Source organism: Hibiscus syriacus, unplaced genomic scaffold (genome assembly GCF_006381635.1).
Source record: "Hibiscus syriacus cultivar Baekdansim isolate YM2019G1 unplaced genomic scaffold, ASM638163v2 tig00000340_pilon, whole genome shotgun sequence".
NCBI classification, from domain to species: domain Eukaryota; kingdom Viridiplantae; phylum Streptophyta; class Magnoliopsida; order Malvales; family Malvaceae; genus Hibiscus; species Hibiscus syriacus.
Genome location: NW_024061783.1, coordinates 11,404,474 through 11,427,585, shown reverse-complemented (window position 1 = coordinate 11,427,585; position 23,112 = coordinate 11,404,474). Strand labels below are relative to the sequence as shown.

General features: G+C 36.5%; 1 protein-coding gene across 1 annotated transcript; it reads right to left on the bottom strand.

Moving 5' to 3' along the window:
* Window positions 1-20,403: 20,403 nt before the first annotated feature.
* LOC120199876 lies at window positions 20,404-21,410 on the bottom strand. The gene is made up of 2 exons (XM_039200859.1): window positions 20,550-21,410; window positions 20,404-20,433 (listed from the first exon to the last, which is right to left on the bottom strand). Exons 1-2 carry the CDS (start codon window positions 21,408-21,410, stop codon window positions 20,404-20,406), a joined length of 891 nt encoding a protein of 296 aa, XP_039056790.1.
* Between the last annotated feature and the right edge of the window lie 1,702 nt (window positions 21,411-23,112).

The window sequence follows — 23,112 nt, the reverse complement described above, 5'->3', positions numbered from 1 at the left end:
CTTGCACTACCTTTAAAGAATCATTATTATGCATTTATATACATACTTGAATTTAATTTCGTTTCTTCCTTTAGAAACTAGACTTGAATAATAATCTAACCATATAAAGCACTTTTACTAATTTGTAAAATTTATAGTGAATTTTCTAATCCAATTTCCAGAATCTGTTTTGAGCAGAATCTGCTGCCCTATTTTCTGACCTATCATCGATCAAAAATCCATATCTTTCACTATATGACTCGAAATCGATCCCCGTTTGTTTTAAAAAAAATATATTAACAAAGAAACACAAAGGTATAAAAATAACCTTCTAATCATTTTTATATAATTCCAGATGATTTTTCAAACTTATTGCCAGATTCAAAAACCAAAACAGTTTTCATTATTTTGAATCCTTAATTTCTCCATCATTTTTAACAACTTGTATCTTGGTCCTTCATCACTTTTCCTTATTCAAATTAATCCCAAACATTATAGCATTGTAAAATATATTCAATTCAATACCTTCACATTTGCATAATTATCATTCAATCCCTTATTTCCTAATTCATTCAAATTCAACCATCACACTTAACAAAATTTGCAATTTGATCTTATATCAACTTTCTAACTTAAAATTTAGCAAACAAATGTTAAATTTCAACATTCTAATCACATATTCGCATATTACCCTACAACTTTATGTTAATTTCTATTTCAAAACCAACTTCTTCCTTTTTATGTTTTTGTCCCCAAACCTCCATAAACTTCCAAATTGGTCCGAACAACTTTCTAAGACTTGCAAAACCATTTATTCATCATTTCTAGCCTTAAGGAAATTTTTACATATTTTTCTGTAATTTTCTTCCTTAGGCCGAATATGAAGGGTCACCTTAGGAAAACTTTCCAACTTAATTCAGGCATAAATTTAACCTCCAAACATCATTTCCAATCATCTAAAATCCATTCTGTCGAAACGATTTTTTTCTTAAATGTGAAAAAGTGAGATTTTAAAAAACCACATTAATTCTTAATTGTCTCTTTTTATTTTAAAAGCATATGCGATTTAAAAGACCTCTCATTTCGAAAAAATTTGAATTTCCTTTACGATCGAAAAATACGGTTCGAAGAGTCGCCACCAATCTTTGATTAGGGTGTGATTGGGCACCAAAAAATGCATTGTCATTTTAAATAAAAATTAACTTTAATTAAAATAACAAATTGAGGTCTGCGTTACCAAAATCCGAGTTCGGGAGTCGGTTACGTGTGGGGAAGGATTAGCACCCCCACAACGCCTTAAATCGGTACCTAGTCGATTAATTAACGTCTTTGCAATGAACTTTACAAATTCGAGTTTATTTTGATTTTTGATCCCATAAAATAAAAATGTAAATTTAAAACATTCAAAAACACTCAAACAAATTAAATTAAAATTACCAAGTCATTTTAGAAAGATAAAGAATGTTCGATTATTTACAAATATCGAGACCAGATCTTAAAGATATAACAACCTTTTCTCGATATATTTAAATAAACGAACATTTCTTTTTCTTTCATTCCCAAATTTTAAGTGACGAATCAATTTTTTTGTTTCACTTTCGGGATACGCTTTTATTTTAAAATCATTAAAAGCGGACCTCAAATCAGTTATGACTGCCCACTTAATACAATTTTAAATTAAAAGTGTATTACCCTTAGTCCGATTATGTAATAGGTCGAGTTATGCAAATGAGGTTACCATGCAAATCGTCTAAAAAAATGTCAAAATTGATTAAACAAAATTAAAAATATCATACAACGTGACATACAAAAAATCATATACACATATTTTAACTAAAAAAAAATCATAAACCATGCATATTAACATATTATGTACACATGTGACCTAAAATTAAAACAAAATCATAGCATGCTAAACTATAAAAAAAAGTATATATATATATACATAAATATAATGACTAAATTCAAACATATAAAATTAAACATACTAATTAAGAATTAAAACAAAGACTTAAAGAAAAACAAACATAAATATAATGGACTTAAGCCTAAAATAAAGTATAGTGATATGGTACATACATGCATACAACGACATTGACATACATTAGAATTATACAATAAAACATACTATTAATAATTCGATTTCATATTCAAAATTACCATGAAGGATCAAAATAAAATAAAATAAATATAGGAATGCAAAAATGTAAATCTAACAATAACTAAACGAGCATGCCATAGGTCCAAAGTGTAAAGAAAATAAACAGCAGGCCTTTTCCATAAAAATTTCATTTCTAGGCACCTCAAACCTAATATAACCCAAGTGTTACATGGGACCAAAATGAAAGTTCCCAAAATTACATACCAAATGTAAAAACAATAAGAAAATAGCCCCAACACAACACTGGACTGAAATGAAACACGGAGAAAATTAAGAGACAACATTAATATACTAGCAAAGCTCGATTTAGGGATCAAGACGATACAGTTCAAAGCTGCGAGGACCTATATAGATATTACCCCAACTTCTAAAACGCAGTTCATCTCCCCCAGACAACAACACGCTGCCGTTTTGACCTTCTGGAATGACGCCGTTTTGCCATACAAATATATAGGATATATGGGGTGAATATTTAACCTAATTCACTTCTTCTCTCAACCCCTAAGCCAGACAACTCCCCCCCTCGCCGCTTTTCTCTGGTTTTCTCCCAACCTCACCTTCTTCATCCTTCAAACCCTAGACAAAGCATAGCCTTCAACCATGGCAACCACCACGGCTGCCACCTCCACTTCCCCGACAACACCGCTAAACCAAAGCCCCAACACCTAGGCTCTAACCGAACCCTTGAGACCCCTCAAAACTAAACCTACGTCCACTGTAGGTTTCCTTCTCCCTAAGTTTCAATGAGAAAATGACAAGAACCCCTAGATCCGAGGACAATCCCAACAGAGACCTACCTAAAACCCATCAAATAAGGTTTAAAACCAACATGCATGACTGGAAAATAACAAAAAAAAATGAAGGATTTACCTTTTCACGGGTCGTGGGTTCCTAGAAAAGACGACCAAGGCTTCTGGATTCAAGAGGTAAGTCTTTTTTCTTGGTTTTTTAGAATGGTGATCTCTATTTTTTTTTTGGACTGTTTTTTGGTTTTGCTGTGGTTGATTGTTTTTCTTCCTCTGTCGATGGCTGTTAGCTTTTTTTGGCTCTCCCTTAATTGCCAATCTTTTTCTGTAATTTCTGATGGTTGATAATCTAATATTTTTCCCAAAAAATTGACTCTTTACCGTTTTTTACTTGCCCCAGTATCATGCTCCTTAACTACCAATAATGGCTCTCTCTTTTTGTTAACTGCCTTCTCACGTTTATTTCTGGTTTTTAACTCCCCAGAACTGCTTTCATTTGAAAATGGTAAAGGCCCCAGACAAATTAAGCATCTACAGCTACCCCTCTTTGCTCATTGTCGTGTAACGAGAATAGGGCAAAGATCAAAAGATGATCGAATTTGTCTGGTCATGAGAACTTCAAAAAAAATAAACCACTCACTGTTATGTCAGGATAAATAAGACTTGAAAAATCTTCAAATGACGAGCCTGCTCCCTATTCCTTCAGGAAGTATAAGACTCGAACAATCTTCATAAAATGTGTCTGCTCTCTATTCATTCAGAGAGTATAAGACTTGAACAATCTTCAATAAAACGGGTCCGCTCTCTATTCCTTCAGAGAGTATAGAACTCGGAAAATCTTCAATAAACAGGTACGCTCCCTATTCTTTCAGAGAGTATAGGACTCAATCTTTAACAAACGTGTTCACTCCCTATTCCTTCAGAGAGTATAGAACTCGAGCAATCTTCATAAAACGGGTCCGCTCTCTATTCCTTCAGAGAGTATAGAACTCGAACAATCTTCAACAAACGTGTTCGCTCTCTATTCCTTCAGAGAGTATAGAACTCGAACAATCTTCATGAAACGGGTCCGCTCTCTATTCCTTCAGAGAGTATAGAACTCGAACAATCTTCAACGAACTTGTCCGCTCCCTATTCCTTCAGAGAGTATAGGACTCAATCTTCAACAAACGAGTTTGCTTCACTACTCTTCCGTGAAGGCTTAAGATGATTTACTTCACTGCTCTTTCATGAAGGCTTAAGATTGACCTGTTTTGAAGGTCCAACGTGAATCTGCTTTAGCTCAGTTTTCGTATAAACATCATTCTTTTCAAAATCTCCAAACCAAACATCTTCATCTCGATGCTTCAATATCTTCAATCTTCAACTATCATTGGGAAACCTGCAAATGCTTAAGTCATCATGCAATTATGAGTGCCATGATCCTATTCATGCCTAAATGTATGCAAATATGCAATTTGATGCACTTTCTCCTTCGAAGGAACTCTATCTCCTTTGATCTCGATGGAACTCGGCTTCATCTTGGGCACAGAACGTTTGACCAGTTCACCCCAGTTGACAATCTCAATTCCATATCTCTCGGCTTAACATGACCTTGGCTCCTTTCTTTCTTGAAACCCGCCAGTATCCATGACCAACTTCTCGACAAACAACAATCTCTTAGGGTCATCTTTTAATGACTGAAATTTTCTACGAACTTCAAGATTTCATTTTCCCGTAACCACACAAGCTTACATGTTAAAACCATCATCAGCTTCAGAATACCTGCATTTTCCAAAACCTTTTGCACAATAATACAAAATGATCTCATGTACTTCAAGTTAAGCTATATGTTTTAACTTTTCAAAATAAGATGCTTACAAAAGGGAAATTATCAAGAAAAGACATCTCTTTATTTATATAAATACAGAGAATTTTAGGTAACTAAATGGCAAACTTTTAACTGGAAACAGTAAAAGAACAAAAGAGTAGGCGTCTTCAAATATCAATAATACAAATGCTTTTGAACTGGCACGCCGTTAGAAAGTCTCGGGCGTAGCTTCTGTCAGAAAGATCTCCAAAATTGTGATGCTTAAGAGTATGAAGCTGCTTCTAAACTCCCAAATCTCTATCATTGGATGCCCTAAACCAGTATTGAATCTCATGTGCATTCAATTTCTCTTGGTTATTTCAATCGAGACTCAATAATCTTTAGTCTCATTCCTGATCACCATGTCATTGTCACTATCCATATCAGGAGCTCTTTCCACTTCCAAAATTGATTCAGAACCTCCACCATGTATGAATTCTGAATTTCAAATTCAACTCAAGTCGCCCTTTGCGGGTTTTCAACTTGGGACCTCCTTTGGTTCCAAGACGCCCTTTTCGGGTTTTCATCTTGAACCCTCATTTTATTTCTCTTTTTTTCATTTTTCATTTTTTCTCTTTTTTTCATTTTTCATTTTTTCTTCCCTTTTCCATTTTTTCTTCTTTTTTTTCTTTTCGTTTTTTCCATCATTTTTCTTTTTTCATTTTTCATTTTTTCTCTTTTATTTCTTCTTCAAGCAAAATATCTCTTAACAGCGTCGGAATTCACTGGATATGGTAATTCTGATCCGTCCATTTCAGTTAGGACTAGAGCTCCCCCAGAAAAGGCCTTCTTGACAACATAAGGTCCTTCCCAATTGGGCATCCATTTTCCTCGGAAATCCTTCTGAATAGGCAAAATCCTTTTAAGCACCAAATCTCCCTCATGGAATTCTCGAAGGCGAACTTTCTTACCATGTGCCCGTATCATACGTTTTTGGTACATCTGACCATGACAAATAGCTTTCAATCTCTTTTCTTCAATCAAATTCAACTGGTCATACCTAGCTTGGACCCATTCTGCCTCATTGAGCTTTACCTCTGACAAAATCCGAAGTGATGGAATTTCTACCTCAATAGGTAAAAAAGCTTCCATCCCATATACCAGAGAAAATGGAGTTGCCCCAGTTGACGTTCGTACAGAAGTTCGATAGGCAAACAGAGCAAATGGCAACTTCTCATGCCAATCTTTATAAGTCTCAGTCATCTTCTCTATGAGCCTTTTAATGTTCTTATTGGCCGCCTCTACTGCCCCATTCATCTTCGGGCGATAAGTGGTGGAATTATGATGCTTTATTTTGAACTGTTTACAGACCGAATCCATCATCTTATTATTTAAATTCAACGCATTATCGGAGATAATCCTCTCGGGCAAACCATGTCTACAAATGATCTCCTTCTTCAAAAATTTGCATATTGTAGACTGGGTAACATTTGTGTAAGAAGCTGCTTCTACCCACTTGGTGAAATAATCTATGGCTACCAGAATGAAGCGATGACCATTTGAAGCTTTGGGCGAAATTTGTCCAATAACATCCATGCCCCACATTGAGAATGGCCACGAAGCTGTCATTACATGCAACGGATGAGGAGAAGTATGTATCCTATCTCCATAAATCTGACATTTGTGACAGTATGTATCCTATCTCCATAAATCTGACATTTGTGACATTTTCGGGCATAATTGATACAGTCTGTTTCCATAGTGACCAATAATACCCAAATCATAATCTGCCTAGCCATAGCTGCCCATTAGCATGGGTACCACATATTCCCTCATGCACTTCTTCAAGAATCAATTTGGCTTCTTTCGCGTCCACACATCTTAACAAGACCTGATCCAGACTTTTCTTGTATAGAGTCTCACCATCAAGCACATACCCTGATGCCATTCTTCTAATGGTTCTCTTATCATTCTCAGTGGCCTGTTCTGGATAACTCTGATACCTTATATATTGCAAGATATCATAATACCAGGGATTTCCATCTTCTTCCTCTTCAATATTAAAACAATGGGCTGGATACTCATAAGCCTTCATTTCAATGGGCATCATATTTGATTCCATTTGATTCTCTTCTCTGGGGAGGTAATTGAAAGTTACTTCTTCAAATTCTTCAACAAGTTCCATAACTAACTTACGGTATTCTACAAGCTTAGGATCTTTTGTCTCCCATTCTCCCCTGAGTTGGTAAATTACCAAAGCTGAATCCCCATAAACTTTGAGCATTTTTATTTTGCAATCAACAGCAGCTCTAAGACCCATAACACAAGCTTCATACTCGGCCATATTGTTTGTACAATCAAAATTAAGCCGACTGGTAAAAGGATAATGCTCCCCTTCTGGTGAGACCAAAATTGCCCCGATTCCATGTCCCATGGCATTTGAAGCACCATCGAAGTTCAACTTCTAATATTTGCTAGTGGATGCCACTGCTTCTTCTACCGAAATAGCCATTAAACCTTCATCTGGGAAATCAAAGCTCAATGACTCATATTCTTCTGAAGCCCTGCTTGCAATGAATTTCGCTATAGCACTTCCTTTAATTGCCGTCTGGTTTACATACTGGATGTCAAATTCGGACAATAGGATCTGCCAACGAGCTAATCTTCCAGATACTGCAGGCACACCCATTAAATATTTCAAGGGATCAAGCTTGGATATAAGCCAAGTAGTATGATACAACATATATTGTCTAAGCCTTCGGGTAGCCCATACTAAAGCGCAACATAACTTTTCAATGGGTGAGTTTCTTGTCTCACATTCAGTGAACTTGCTGAGATAATAAATAGCCCTTCTTTCTTCTCAGTTTGGTCACGTTGCCCCAGCACACACCCCATTGAATTTTCATAAACTGACAAATACAGAATCAATGGTTTGCCTGAGATGGGTGGCGCTAAAATTGGAGTGCTCGACAAATATCTTTTCACTGCTTCAAAAGATTTTTGACAATATTCACTCCATTCCCCTGAGTTATTCTTACGAAGAAGGCGGAATATGGGATCACACTTTTCAGTCAACTGCGAAATATAAACGAGCTATGTAATTCAATCTCCCCAAAAATCCTCTGACTTCTTTTTGTGTTCGTGGGGGTGGCAAGTCTTGAATAGCTTTTACTTTATCTGGGTCTATTTCAATTCCTTTTTGGCTTACTACGAATCCCAATAACTTCCCATATGTCACCCCAAAAGTACACTTATTTGGGTTGAGTTTTAGCTGGCATCTTCTTAGTCTTTTAAAAAGCTTTCTCAAATTCCCAATATGTTTTTCCTCTGTCTTAGCTTTGAATCATATCATCGACATAAACTTCTATCTCTTTATGCATCATGTCGTGAACCCAACGTTCTTCAATCCAAACGGCATTACTTTATAACAAAACGTTCCCCACATGGTAACGAACGTCGTTTTTTCCATATCTTCAGGGTTCATCTTAATTTGATTATAGCCAGAGAAACCATCCATAAAAGAGAACAAAGAATTTCCAGCAGTATTATCCACTAGTGTATCTATATGTGGCAAAGGAAAATTATCCTTTAGACTGGCTCGGTTGAGATCTCTGTAGTCGACACACATTCGAACTTCCCATCCTTCTTCGGTACTGGACAATATTCGCCACCCATTCAGGATATTTAGCCACTTTAAGAAACCAGCATCAATTGTTTCTTACTTCCTCTTAATCTTGAGCAGCATCTCAGGTCTCATTCTTCTCAGTTTTTGCTGTACCGGTTTACATTCAGGCTTTATTGGCAGTTTGTGAACAACCAACTCTGTATCTAAACCCGGCATATCTTCGTATGACCAAGCAAACACATCCTTGTATTCTTGAAGCAATTCTATCAAATCATGTCGACCTCCAACTGACAGAGTGGTACCAATCTTTACTTCCCTCTTATCCTCATCTGTCCCCAAATTCAAAATCTCAGTAGACACTTTATGAGGCATAATCTGCTTATCTTCATTCTCCACCATTTTCAGCAATTCAGAAGGTAGTTCACATCCCTCATCATCATCACAATCCTCAATTTCTCCTTGATATATAGGCTTCTCGAAATCAATCTCCGGGTCAGAGTCATTGGCATTCATATTATTGATATCTGAGCTCCTGAAAAAAAATAAAGAAAGAGAAGATATATATACATATATACATATGGGAGGATCTTTTCCCATATAAATAAATAGAAAGAAATAATACATACATATACACAACAAAGAATGAATGAATGAAATGTATGGGATAATTTTTTCCATTTGGAACTAACAGAATGCATCTTTTATTAAAAGTAAGAAAAAACAAATAGCTTAACCCTTTACATAAAATCACCTATTGCCCCAGGGTATGAACAACAGGGAGAGAGTTCCAGTGCATTACTCTGTAAAAGATTTGTAAACTATAGGCAGTTCTTCCGCGGTCCAATTGTTCAACACGAAGCCTAGCGGTGCAGGATAAATGCCCATAACTCTCATTTCCTCAAATTCATCATCAGTTATAACGTTAACGCCTAAATCTCCCAAGGCATCCTCAACCATCACCTCAGTGTTCCTTGAATTCCCTTGAAACATATGCCCCCCAGATATGAAAATGCTACTCAACGGCGGGAAGGTCATGGGCTCCCAGCTAAGGTCTTCCCCAGCCAATCTGGCCTTTCTCATTTCCTGACTCTTCTTAATCCCCTTCATCTTATCCCTCGGAGTTGACTGATACCCCAAACCAAATCGATCTCTTTTAGTAACAGGGCATATTGGATTCACTGGTCCTTGTAACTGTCGACCTAACCCCTTTCCAACTTTCGCTCCTCTTACAAGAGTCAATTTGAGCCCCATCTTGGTACAGTCTGACAATCTAGGCTTTGGTATCTTCCTGCCTTCAGCCACAAATATAGCATTGACAAACTCCAACGATCTGAAAAAACACTCGACCACTTGCTCATCCACTTCAATGTACGGAACAGTAGTAGAAACAGAAGCAATAATGTCCTCTTCAGCATGAATACATACCAACCTTCCATCAATCACAAATTTTAGTCTCTGGTGTAATGTGGACGGAACTGCACCGGCCTGATGAATCCAAGGCCTTCCCAACAAACAATTGTACGTAGGCATAATAACCATTACGAGAAATTCCACTTCACAAGTTGCTGGACCAATATTCAGAGGAACATCAATCTTGCCCAACACTTCTCTTTTAGTCCCATCGAAAGCTCGAACCACACTTTGACAGGTTCTCATAAGTGTACTATCTAATGGAAGCTTCTTTAGAGTCACTAAGGGCATCACATTCAAAGCCGAACCATTATCAACCAAGACCCGGGACAACACATGCCCTTTACATTTAAATGTAATGTGCAAAGCCTTCTGACTACCCATCATCCCAGAAGGAATTTCATTCTGAGAAAAAGATAAAAAATTATTAGCTTGTACATTGGAAACTAACCGATCCAACTTTTCAATGGGCAATTCTTTCGGAACAAAAGTCTGGTTCAAAACCTTTAACAGAGCATTCCTATGGGCCTCTGAACTCAAAAGTAATGATAAAACAGAAATACGGGCAGGCAACTTGTGTAACTGTTCAACAACACTATATTCACTGTGTTTCAGAAACTTCAAAAATTCTACCGCTTCACTCTCGGTTACTGGTTCATTGATAACAGGCTTATCTTCTTCTATCTGCACATCAACCTTTTTCCCCTTATCAACTGCAACCTTATTCTCAGACTCTTTAGGTGGATTAAGAGAATAACACCTACCGCTTCTAGTAAAGCGTCCCACCTCATCTACTTTCTCATTCTCTTTTATTACATCTCTCATCTGGCAATCATATCTCTAAGGCACTTGTTTATTATCCCGATATGGGAATGGAGATGGAGGTGTAATAACCACTTTCGGGGCTACCATCTCAGCAACTCGATTTTTGGGAGTAATAATTAGTGGACAACTGGCATTGTATACCCCTTTAGATGATCCTTCTGAAGCGCAAACTTCCGCTTCCTCTTCTTCAGCAATCTCTCTAAAGAACTCAATTTTTTTACTGTCCATCATGTCTTGTACCAAAGATAGGAAGTCAGGACATTGCTGATACTGTGTCCTTCACTGTTATGATACTGACACCCTCTCACTGTTAAACTGTTCACCCATCAAACTGGGCTTCAACAATCCTACCTTGACCATCTGGCACCACACCCAACTCATGGGTGATACCACCTCATTAACATTCTTTACAATTCTATTTCCTTTCACTTCAGTAATTGCGTTAACTCCTGCCCCTGCATGGTTTGGCAACGGATTCTGAGCTATATTTGGCTGCTCACTGTCACCAAAGTTGATGACATTCCTCGTTCTCAAAGCTTGGACAACCTTCTTAAAAGCAGTACAATTCTCAATGGAATGCCCAGGGTTCCCTGCATCTCCTGCCCCTGCATGGTTGGCAACGGATTCTGAGCTATATTTGGCTGCTCACTGTCACCAAAGTTGATGACATTCCTCGTTCTCAAGCTTGGACAACCTTCTTAAAAGCAGTACAATTCTCAATGGAATGCCCAGGTTCCCTGCATGGTACTCCAGCACTGGCATCATACCATTTGGGAAAAGAAGGTTGCATTGGAGTCACGTGATACGGTGAAACCACATATCGATCATACAAAATCTGAAACAATTCCTTATAAGTCATCGGGATGGGGTCAAATTGAGGCCTCTCTCTCCTCTGGTCCCTTTCCCCTTGTCTATTATCATTTTTTGTTGACGACCCTGCTCCTTGAGGACGGGAAACAGTGATGTTATTAGAATCGTACTGCCTCACATTACTGACTTCGCTTTCCTTTTTCCTTGTTGGTGGCCTCTTACTAGACTCTCCTCCTTCGAGCTTTCCACTCTTAATCGCCATTTCAATCATTTCTCCTACTGTAACCACATCAGCAAAACTTCGATAAGGATTACCGATAAGATGCGAGAAAAAAGGAGCCTTTAAGGGTTGACAAAAAAACATATTTGTTTCCTCCTCTTCCAATGGCGGGTGGACTTGCATTGCTACTCTCCATCTTTGAGTATATTGTCTAAAACTCTCGTTAGACTTCTTTTCCATTCCTTCATCATCTGTTGGGCCCATCTTTTACATGTTGTATTGCTCAGAAAAGACTTAGCCAAGTCTTTCCACGATTTAATATTAGCTCTACTCAGCTGGTTATACCATCGGATTACCGAGCCAGTTAAGCTTTCCTGAAAGCAGTGTATCAACAATTGATCGTCCCCTATGTATCCGGTCATCTTCCTACAAAACATGTGATATGCGCAGAGGGACACCAAGTCCATCAAACTTCTCAAAGTCAGGAACTTTAAACTTTGGAGGCAAGACCAGATCAGGAACTAGACTTAACTCCTTTGCGTCAAATCCATAGACACTGGTATCTTCCTTCATGGCTCTGACCTCTTTCTAACTGCTTCTATTTCTCTTCCAACAGATTGTTTAGGTCCTTCTTGGCTTCTTCATCAAGGTCCGGAACTTGATGATATTGATGTTCTTCCTGATACGAACTAGATCCAGGCTGTACGTTAACAGAAGAACCGACTGGATTAATGTGCACCTTCCCGACATGAACAGGGGTCACTTGAACATTCTGAGATTGTTCTGGGGTTAACCCTGGATGATGAAGTGGGTCCTCAGTTACACCTTCTGGCATAGGGCTTTTCCCATGTTCTGGATTTCTTCCTTCCAACATACTCGCAACTTGACAAACATCTCCTTTTGGTCATCATATCTTCTTGCATTTTCTTGATATTATTGTAACTCCAACTGAGCCTTCTCAATTTGGGCAAGTTTGTCTTCCATAACTTTCTTCCTGGTTCTGTAGATATGCTTGGGATTTTCCAGTATTACTCTGTCACAGAGCCATTTTGTTATCGCTGATATTTATTAATGAATATGAAATATATGATTATGAATGAATAAAATGCGATGCAAAAATTAAATGCATTAAAAATGCATATGCAAAATGCAGGGTGTTGATCCTGGAACGACTCCTTAGAACAACTCTTTATATTAGAACGACATTCAATTACAAAATTGAAACATATCACAAATAAATCTGCACCATCTCTCCTATTTCTTGTACGTGTGCAAGTAACTCTACAATCTTCTAGTTTTCTTCAGCCTCATGATCTAGTTCTTCAGTCACATCAGCAGCTTCCTCAGATAGAATGACCAAATATTGAGTTATTCCCCGTGCGTGTTCCAGGTAACAAGCAATAAAGTTTTCTCTTTGCTTAACTCTCGCCTGAGCTCGCTCCCATCGAAAACGCCACTGTATATCCCCCTCATAGGGAACTATCGATAGCTCACTTGCTTGCCTCTGAAACTCTTGAACCATGGCTTCAAGCTCGCTCACTTGTCTCTTCAAACTTTCAACCTCCCCACGGCTCGAGCTACCTTCCCGCTTCGGTATCGTCGTAATGCAGTCTCTAAACTTGAAATTTTCCCCTTCAACTTCCTCATTTTGGGCTTGACTCTCTTGTAACCGCTGCTCTAAAGAATCATTTTCCTTCGATAAAATCTTAACTTGGTGTCTGCTTTGCTTGAGCTCTTCTTGACTCTCTCCGGCTACTCTTTTGAGACTCGCCACCTCTTGCAACAATTCGACAGACTTACTCGAGCTAGAACCTACTTGAGCTTTTACCATTCGTTGATAAGTTGACCGAAGATCGTCAAAATCCAGCCGAAGTTGCTTCTCAACTTTTTCAATTCGATCTGCTCTACTCTTCTGAATGTCAATCTCCAATCCCTTTTGATACACTTCATCTTCTAGCTTCTGTAAAGTCATTCTCCATTGTCTCCGTTCTGCTTCGAAATCGCGCTTGGCTAACTCTAATGGAGATGGCACCACTCTTAACTGTTCCTCCACCGGCTGAATATTTTCAGGATTCAATATTGGGATATTGTCGTTTACTCGACCGCTTCTCCACTGCTCGTACTCTTGAGATAACTCGAGATCATAGGTGAATAAATTCACGTGACGAGTTTGCTTCCAGGCCTCAGCAACCCCTTTAACTTTACCCTTATACTGATCTCCTTTGAATGCAAAATCCGATCCTACCAAGTCCCACGTAGCTGGAATGAACTGCCTCGATCCATATTGTCTGGAAACTAGTAGCGGTGCATACCTAACATAACCCCATATACCTGACAAAGGAACCCAATCTCGCTCTCCACATCGGTAAAGTATATCCGAAGATGTATTCCACGAAGCTCGCCACAAAATATCTCCATCTCTGATATCCTTGAAGATGACCATCCATTTTTCTTCAGTAAAACCCCTAGGCCACTCTTTAGAAAGAAAATCCTTCAAAGGTGAGAAACCGTCTAAAAATACTCGTCCTGGTGCCCTTTCAACATGTTTGAAATGACTCAGAATCCACACTAGCAGCAAAGGCGCACATCCTATAAAGTGTCCTTCTCCCTCGCGCCTACAAGAACTCAAAGAACGGAACATCTCAGCTAGAATAGCTGGAACAGGATCCACGCGCTTGTCTAATCTTTCAAACAGGTCAACAACTAATACGTCTATATATCCTAGCACTTTTGGAAAAATAACGAGCCCATAAATCCCTAAAGCAAACAAGTCAAGCTTCTTTCTCTTCTTAAATGAAGGAGTGACTGGAAGCTTGGTATATATTCTATCTATCTGGGACCTCGGACAACGGACCAATGCTTGATACTCCTCTATTGTTGGTGTTAGATCCACTCTACCAAATGTGAAACAGCCATAAGCTGGATTCCAGAACTGCGCCAATGCTCTAAACAGATTACGGTCAATAGGAACATCTAGAAGATAAGGAATATCGCTGTACAACTGATAAAACATCTCCTTATCGGCTGCTTCCCATCTTCCCCATATCTCTCTTAGCTCACTCAGATCATTCTAACGTACGTTGATGTGAGTGTAACCAAATAACTCTGACACATATCCAGGCATCCTGCTGTCTCCATTGGTCAATTGGGACTATTCCGACCACCTCAGAACATCTGCATTGTCCTCAACGTCTTTCTGAACCGTTCGTTCCATATTACTGGCCTTCTATATGGACATCGATCCCAAATCAACACCATGTAATGGATAGTGCAATGCAAAACAGAAAAGAAACAAGACAAAGACAACAAGAGATCGGTTAGCAAACATAAAGCAATTAAGTCGGGATAATAATTTGTTCAAGAATCCTACCCACATGTTGGCTACCCAATTATGCTTTATCAGATCCTACCCAACATGATATCTACCCCTATGCTTTGTTATTCACAAAAATAAGACCTAACCGCATGATATCTAATTCGCATGCTTGTTCGAAAAATAAACCTAACCGCATGATATCTAGTTCGCATGCATTTATTCGAAAAGACGAAAATAAATGACTCAAAAAAAAAACTTTTCCTTGTGTACCCTCCTCACGTGATTCTTAAGGTTCGGGTTAGGCTCCACCTAAGTTCAGGCTCTATGTTCACTATATGCAGGGTTAGGTTCTAAAGTAACAGGTTCTCGAATTGTCCTTGTCGGTTCCCCCTTGGGCTGCCGAACCCTAAATCCTGGCCCATCACAGGCTTTAGGGGATCGAGTTTCAATTTCGAGGGAACACACCTCCTTATGTCCATGCGGAGGTGATTACCATCACGAAGACCATAAGGCGTGAGCTTCAGGAGCGATCCACTATCCCATGCAAAGGTGAAAACCACACGAGGGCATAGTCTCTCACTCCTACTTAATTAGGACGGAGCGGGGTTTTAGCTCATGTTATGATAATGCAGCTGTGCAGTGTGTGAGGAAAAGCGAGAAAACAAACAATAAAAACACTCAAAATTTCCTAAATTCACACAATTAATCTGAAATCATTAGCAAACAAATTAGTACAACTATTTAATTGTTAATCGAATTAAATTAAAGAAATCAAAATACAAACGAAACTTATTTAAACACCAAACAAGGGATCAAAAACCAAATTAAAACGAATTTGTAATTTTCAATTGCAAAGACAATTAATTAATCGACTATCGGCTTGACTCTCTAAAAAAAGGTCCCCAGCGGAGTCGCCAAGCTGTCGAAACGATTTTTTTCTTAAATGTGAAAAAGTGAGATTTTAAAAAACCACATTAATTCTTAATTGTCTCTTTTTATTTTAAAAGCATATGCGATTTAAAAGACCTCTCGTTTCGAAAAAATTTGAATTTCCTTTACGATCGAAAAATACGGTTCGAAGAGTCGCCACCAATCTTTGATTAGGGTGTGATTGGGCACCCAAAAATGCTTTGTCATTTTAAATAAAAATTAACTTTAATTAAAACAACAAATTGAGGTCTGCGTTACCAAAATCCGAGTTCGGGAGTCGGTTACGTGTGGGGAAGGATTAGCACCCCCACAACGCCTTAAATCGGTACCTAGTCGATTAATTAACGTCTTTGCAATGAACTTTACAAATTCGAGTTTATTTTGATTTTTGATCCCATAAAATAAAAATGTAAATTTAAAACATTCAAAAACACTCAAACAAATTAAATTAAAATTACCAAGTCATTTTAGAAAGATAAAGAATGTTCGATTATTTACAAATATCGAGACCAGATCTTAAAGATATAACAACCTTTTCTCGATATATTTAAATAAACGAACATTTCTTTTTCTTTCATTCCCAAATTTTAAGTGACGAATCAATTTTTTTTGTTTCACTTTCGGGATACATTTTTATTTTAAAATCATTAAAAGCGGACCTCAAATCAGTTATGATTGCCCACTTAATACAATTTTAAATTAAAAGTGTATTACCCTTAGTCCGATTATGTAATAGGTCGAGTTATGCAAATGAGGTTACCATGCGAATCGTGTAAAAAAAATGTCAAAATTGAATAAACAAAATTAAAAATATCATACAACGTGACATACAAAAAATCATATACACATATTTTAACTAAAAATTAAAAAAATTGAATCGTGTAAACCATGCATATTAACATATTATGTACACATGTGACCTAAAATATAAAAACAAAATCATAGCATGCTAAACTATAAATTAAAAAGGTATATATATATATATATATATACATAAATATAATGACTAAATTCAAATACATATAAAATTAAACATACTAATTAAGAATTAAAACAAAGACTTAAAAAAAAACAAAATATAATGGACTTAAGCCTAAAATAAAGTATAGTGATATGGTACATACATGCATACAACGACATTGACATACATTAGAATTATACAATAAAACATACTATTAATAATTCGATTTCATATTCAAAATTACCATGAAGGATCAAAATAAAATAAAATAAATATAGGAATGCAAAAATGTAAATCTAACAATAACTAAACGAACATGCCATAGGTCCAAAGTGTAAAGAAAATAAACAGCAGGCCTTTTCCATAAAAATTCATTCTAGGCACCTCAAACCTAATATAACCCAAGTGGTTACATGGGACCAAAATGCAAGTTCCCAAAATTACATACCAAATGTAAAAACAGTAAGAAAATAGCCCCAACACAACACTGGACTGAAATGAAACACGGAGAAAATTAAGAGACAACATTAATATACTAGCAAAGCTCGATTTAGGGATCAAGACGATACAGTTCAAAGCTGCGAGGACCTATATAGATATTACCCCAACTTCTAAAACGCAGTTCATCTCCCCCAGACAACAACACGCTGCCGTTTTGACCTTCTGGAACGACGCCGTTTTGGCATACAAATATATAGGATATATGGGGTGAATATTTAACCTAATTCACTTCTTCTCTCAACCCCTAAGCCAGACAATTCCCCCCCTCGCCGCTTTCTCTGGTTTCTCCCAACCTCACCTTTCATCCTTCAAACCCTAGACAAAGCATAGCCTTCAACCATGGCAACCACCACGGCTGCCACCTCCACTTCCCCGACAACACCGCTAAACCAAAGCCCCAACGCCTAGGCTCTAACCAAACCCTCGAGACCCCTCAAAACCAAACCTACGTCCACTATAGGTTTCCTTCTCCCTAAGTTTCAACGAGAAAATGACAAGAACCCCTAGATCCGAGGACAATCCCGACCGAGACCTACCTAAACCCCATCAAATAAGGTTTAAAACCAACATGCATGACTGGAAAATAACAAAAAAAAATGAAGGATTTACCTTCTCACGGGTCGTGGGTTCCTAGAAAAGACGACCAAGGCTTCTGGATTCAAGAGGTAAGTCTTTTTTCTTGGTTTTTTAGAATGGTGATCTCTATTTTTTTTTTGGACTGTTTTTTGGTTTCGCTGTGGTTGATTGTTTTTCTTCCTCTGTCGATGGCTGTTAGTTTTTTTTTGGCTCTCCCTTAATTGCCAATCTTTTTCTGTAATTACTGATGGTTGATAATCTAATCTTTTTCCCAAAAAACTGACTCTTTACCATTTTTTACTTGCCCTAGTTCTTTTTCCCAAAAAACTGACTCTTTACCATTTTTTACTTGCCCTAGTATCGTGCTCCTTAATACCATAATGGCTCTCTCTTTTTGTTAACTGCCTTCTCACGTTTATTTCTGGTTTTTAACTCCCCAGAACTGCTTTCATTTGAAAATGGTAAAGGCCCCAGACAAATTAAGCATCTACACATTCCATATCAATTTCAATTCAAACATTTAACTTCCATAATTTTCCTACTTGGCCAAGAATTTCTACAAGCATATTCAAGTAGTTTCAATCATTATTCAAGCATGAAAATGATTCTCCTACATCATCTACACCATAATCAAGCCTTAGTTCATCAATTCCTAACATCCCCTTCATCCATCAATGTTAAGAATTAAATGTTCTAAGCATGGATGAAATAATGGTACCAAATGATAGAGAATTTCATGTAGAACAATTTTCCATTTCATCTTTTCATCCAAATTCCTAATAAATTGACTTGAAAAAAAAAAAGAAATTATTTTTTCCCTTACCTTGAAGTACACAGCCAAACTTGAAGGAGATGAGCAAAAATTCTTGAAATTTCCAAATAAAAATGTAAGCATATTTATCATCTTTTAACGTTAAAAATTAATTAAAAATCTATTTATTGTAAAATGACCATTTTACCCTTGAAATCCAAGGCTCCATAACTTTCCACATGTCAATTTTTTCATCCAATTGTCAAAAATAAACCAATGAGTTAGTAGTTACCAACTTTTCCCTTCGAATTTTCCAAAATTACAATCTAAACATTTTTCATCCAACGGTCCAAATTGATTATAGAAAACTATCTTAAATCTAACGGTTTATATTAAATCCTACAAATCATGGAAATGACATTTTTAACCTTGCTTCATCATCCTTTAAAATTTCCTGAAAATTCGATTCGATCCAATTAACAGGATTTTTCTCGAACTTTATCGTTTTATAGATTTTAATAGAAAATATAATTCCCACGGATGTGTCACTCTTGGGGATAAACTATTCATTTACGGGGCCGGATTACATAACTTTTTAAAATTACACTTTGGCCCTTAAACTTTTCTAAAGTTTATACTTTGGCCACTAAACTTTCAAAATTTATATTTTGCTCAATATACAAAATTTGGGGTATTACATTAAAACCATCCAGCCCCGAAGCTTTGTTACTATCAGTGGATAAGATGGCCTCTCAAACCTCCTTTTTCGAGAGCCGACTTTCAAGAAGGGACAATTGATCTTGGTAGATTTTCTGAAAATTAAGTTTAATGTCCTCTAATTCAAGAGTAGTCCGAGTATTATAAGATGAGAAGAAAAACTCCTGCACACACGACATGATTTGACTCGACTCCGAGGTAGAATAACCATTGTAGCACAACGATTTTAGCAAATTAATTATTCTTCTGTTCGAAGCACAAAGATGAAAAAATCTTGTATTTTGATCGCCTTCTTTAAACCATTTCAAGTGGTTCTATTTTAGTCACTCAATTACTATTTTTCTTCAAAAACAAACCTAACGTTTTGGTCACCCATCATTTAAAAATAAATTGAATTGCTAATGTGATATATTTTTCAATGATAATATTGCATTATTTTATAATAATACGACAACATCATCGTTAATTTTTTTAGCGTAGCTTGAGATGCTCAGAATTTTAGTGTCCATATTCTAATGGAAAGAAAAACTAGGGTTCCCACAAAGATACATCGTGCCAGTGTCGTATGTATGTTTTGCCTGAAATTCGAATTTCTTTATGTTAGTTATTCATTTTACTAATAGTGATCATCCTTAAATATTATTTATGTTCACTCCATATGAATTTTTTTATTATTAATATATATGTGTCCATCTTAAAAAATATTTTTGGATCTGTGCCCGAAGTATATCAATTCAAGTTTATCGTTAGGCTTCTACGATTAATGCTTGTAATCCACATCCCCCCCCCCCCAAATACTTTACAATTCAAAATATCTAATCCTTAGTTTGTCCTCCTCCGAGACTAGAATGTGAACTGCGTCAGATGAGTCTCATGAATCTTGTAAGGAGTCTTCTCTCATACTTTGGTTTAACTTTCCTTTCCCAATCAAACGTAGCATGAATGCTGCCCAAATTCAAAGCAAATTGCAATGTAACACTTGAACTAACCCTGATTTGTATATATAAATTTACAGTTGAAATTACAACAAACTCAGCTTCCCTTGCCTATATCATAACTTCGCCAGCAGGCAGATTCAACCAGAAGCTAAATCTCCACACTCAACCACCTCAAAAGCTACAAACAAGACAAAAATGACATTCCGATTACGATCATGTTTTGTGATCGCTATTTATATCACTGTCGTTTTTTTGTATGCAAGTTCCAATATATATCAGTATGAAGCAGCTTACAAGAGTTAGGAAAAGTGTAACGCCCCTCCCTCCTATGAGTCCAGCAAGAATAATCACAAGCAGAATCATCGCATACCCTGAATTCCCCTTTCTAACATTCTCTGTTCCTGATTCATCTTCTTCATCATGAACACCATGTTCTTGCTCTTGCTTTTCCTTTTCCAATTGACTACTTGGTTCTTTACCCTTGTTGTTACTCTTCCCTTGCTTCTTCCTCTTTCCATGGCAAAACTTCTTAGGAATAAATTTCTTGATTAAACTGGTTTTGATTCTTGAACTCCGACTACGCTCACTCTTACATGTTATGGCTTCCGTTTCCTTTTTCAACTCAACTACCAACTCACAAGGATCAGGCAACTCAGTTCCTCGTTGTTTAGCAACCAATTCATCTGTTCTTGATTTCAAACCCATTCGAATCGTAGGATAGAAGAAAAGGGTCTTAGAAAACTCAATTATCACAAGTAAGAGTGCAGCCAGCATGATCCAAATCGCAAGGCTTCTGGTACTAACAGCGAGAGCCACCATTAAAGAAACTTTAAGCACCACATGGAAGGGAATCCTCTCATCATCGTTTTCTTCTCTGGTAATAGATACTGTTTCACCAACATCCATGTCAGGAGATTGTAGGGTTTCATTGCAGGGAGACGGGGGAGACAGAGGGAGTGGATGGGTGGAAATCGAACTGGATTTCGTTTTAGAGGATTTCCGGAAGCGATCACGGTTCTTGACGAAAAGATCAACGAGGGAGGTCGGAAACCCAGTCTCCACCACAAGGGATCCGCCGCGTTTGGGGGAAAGGAGGAGGCCGGCAACCAGCCGTGAGATACGAGTTACTTTTCTTTTCTTCCATGGGAAATGCATGGTAGAAGAAGAAAGAAAACACCCAAAACAAACAATGGGTTTTTTTTTTGTCGAGTTAGTTTCTTGGGGACGAAGGAAATGAGAATCAAATTAAAAAGGAGCAATTACATGAAGATGAAGATGTTTTAAAGCAGGGGAGACAGGAAAGTAGAAGACGCGTGGGTAGAGGAGTTTGGTTTCAGAGGAAAGTGGAGATTGCACACATTTCTTTATTAATCTTTTTTTTATATATATAACTTATAATTAAATAAGAGATAAAAGCGATGTTATTTGTTTCATTACGATGTTGCTGTTTTTATTTTCATTTTTATAATGTATGGTTCATAACGATGAAGTTATTTTATTTACTAAAAACAATTACATAAATAATCTCTCAATTATAAAATGTTATTTTGTTAAGTCTCCCAATTATTAAAAGTTATAAAATAGTCCTATAATTATAGGATATTATTTTATTGAGTCCATCGACTATTAAAGGTTACTGAATAATCACTTGGCTATTTATATGTTCTAAACTAGTCCCTTTTCGTTAAAAAATTAATGACAGTCTGAGCTAGATGTTACTGAGATATGATAGTCCTTTGAGATTTTAAGATCAAATTTTATCATATCACAGTAAGCAGATTAACGTCCAATTCAAACTGTTGTCAATTTTTTAATAAAAATGACGAGTTTAGAATATATCGGGTGACCATTTTGTAACTTTTAATAGTCGGGGGACTCAACTAAATAATACCCTATAATTAATTGATCATTTTGTAACTTTTAATAGTCAATGAACTCGATAAAATATCACCATATAATTGGAGATCATTTTTGTACTTTACCTTAAATTATTTCACTAAATTTAACTATTAAATTGGACTCTTGTTAATAGAGAAGTTCCTATAAAATAGCATGGCATAACAACTTAGTTGATGGATTTACTCCAAAGACAAACTAAAAGTTGAAAAAAAACGACAAACAAAGCTGTTTATCCATTGTATGGGTGTGAAACTGTTACAAGAAAAAAAATTGTGTTGAATAGGTTATTTTGATGGTAAAAATTGTGATTTGTTTTTAAATAGTTGAATTCAACTCTTTATCTATAAATCGGGTTAATTTTTTCTTTTTTGATTTTGTTTAATTAATTATGACATTAATTTTGATGTTGATTGTTCACTATCAGTTTTCTTTTCTCTTTATTTCTTTTTTAGTTTTTTTAATAACAATAATTATGTATTTATGACACATTTTTCTCTGTCTTTGTGGCATGTTTTTTGTATTTTTCTCGATCATTTGGCCCCTTTTTTATGTTTTCTCAGTTTGGATTTGACGATGCTACGATTAATCAATACGACGCTTATTTGTAATCTTGTTGATCTTCTTTGCTATGGACCCTCAGATTGAATTTGGATACGCGATTTTGCGTTGTGGATAGTTTCTCATGACGCTTAGCTCTGATTTATTGTTCTCGATGGTCTTTCGATAGTCTAATCTCATTTTTTGGTTTGTTTGTTGATGCAATCAAATTTGTTCTTATCTATTTTTTGTTCGAGTTTTTTGGTTGAGTTTTAACCTTTTCCATGAAAATGTCATTATCGGTTCAATTTATTTTATTCATAAATTCAAGATTTAAACCTTAAATTTTATTTTTTAAAATATAATATTTTATCTTATTAAATTAATTATTGATTGATAAAATAACAAATGACAAAGTTAA

Coding starts and splice junctions, on each gene's coding strand:
- LOC120199876 (XM_039200859.1), bottom strand. CDS start 21,410: ATGCATTTCCCATGGAAGAAAAGAAAAGTAACTCGTATCTCACGGCTG. Junction 20,434..20,549: donor TTACACTTTTCCTAACTCTT/GTAAGCTGCTTC, acceptor TCTTGTTTGTAG/CTTTTGAGGTGGTTGAGTGT.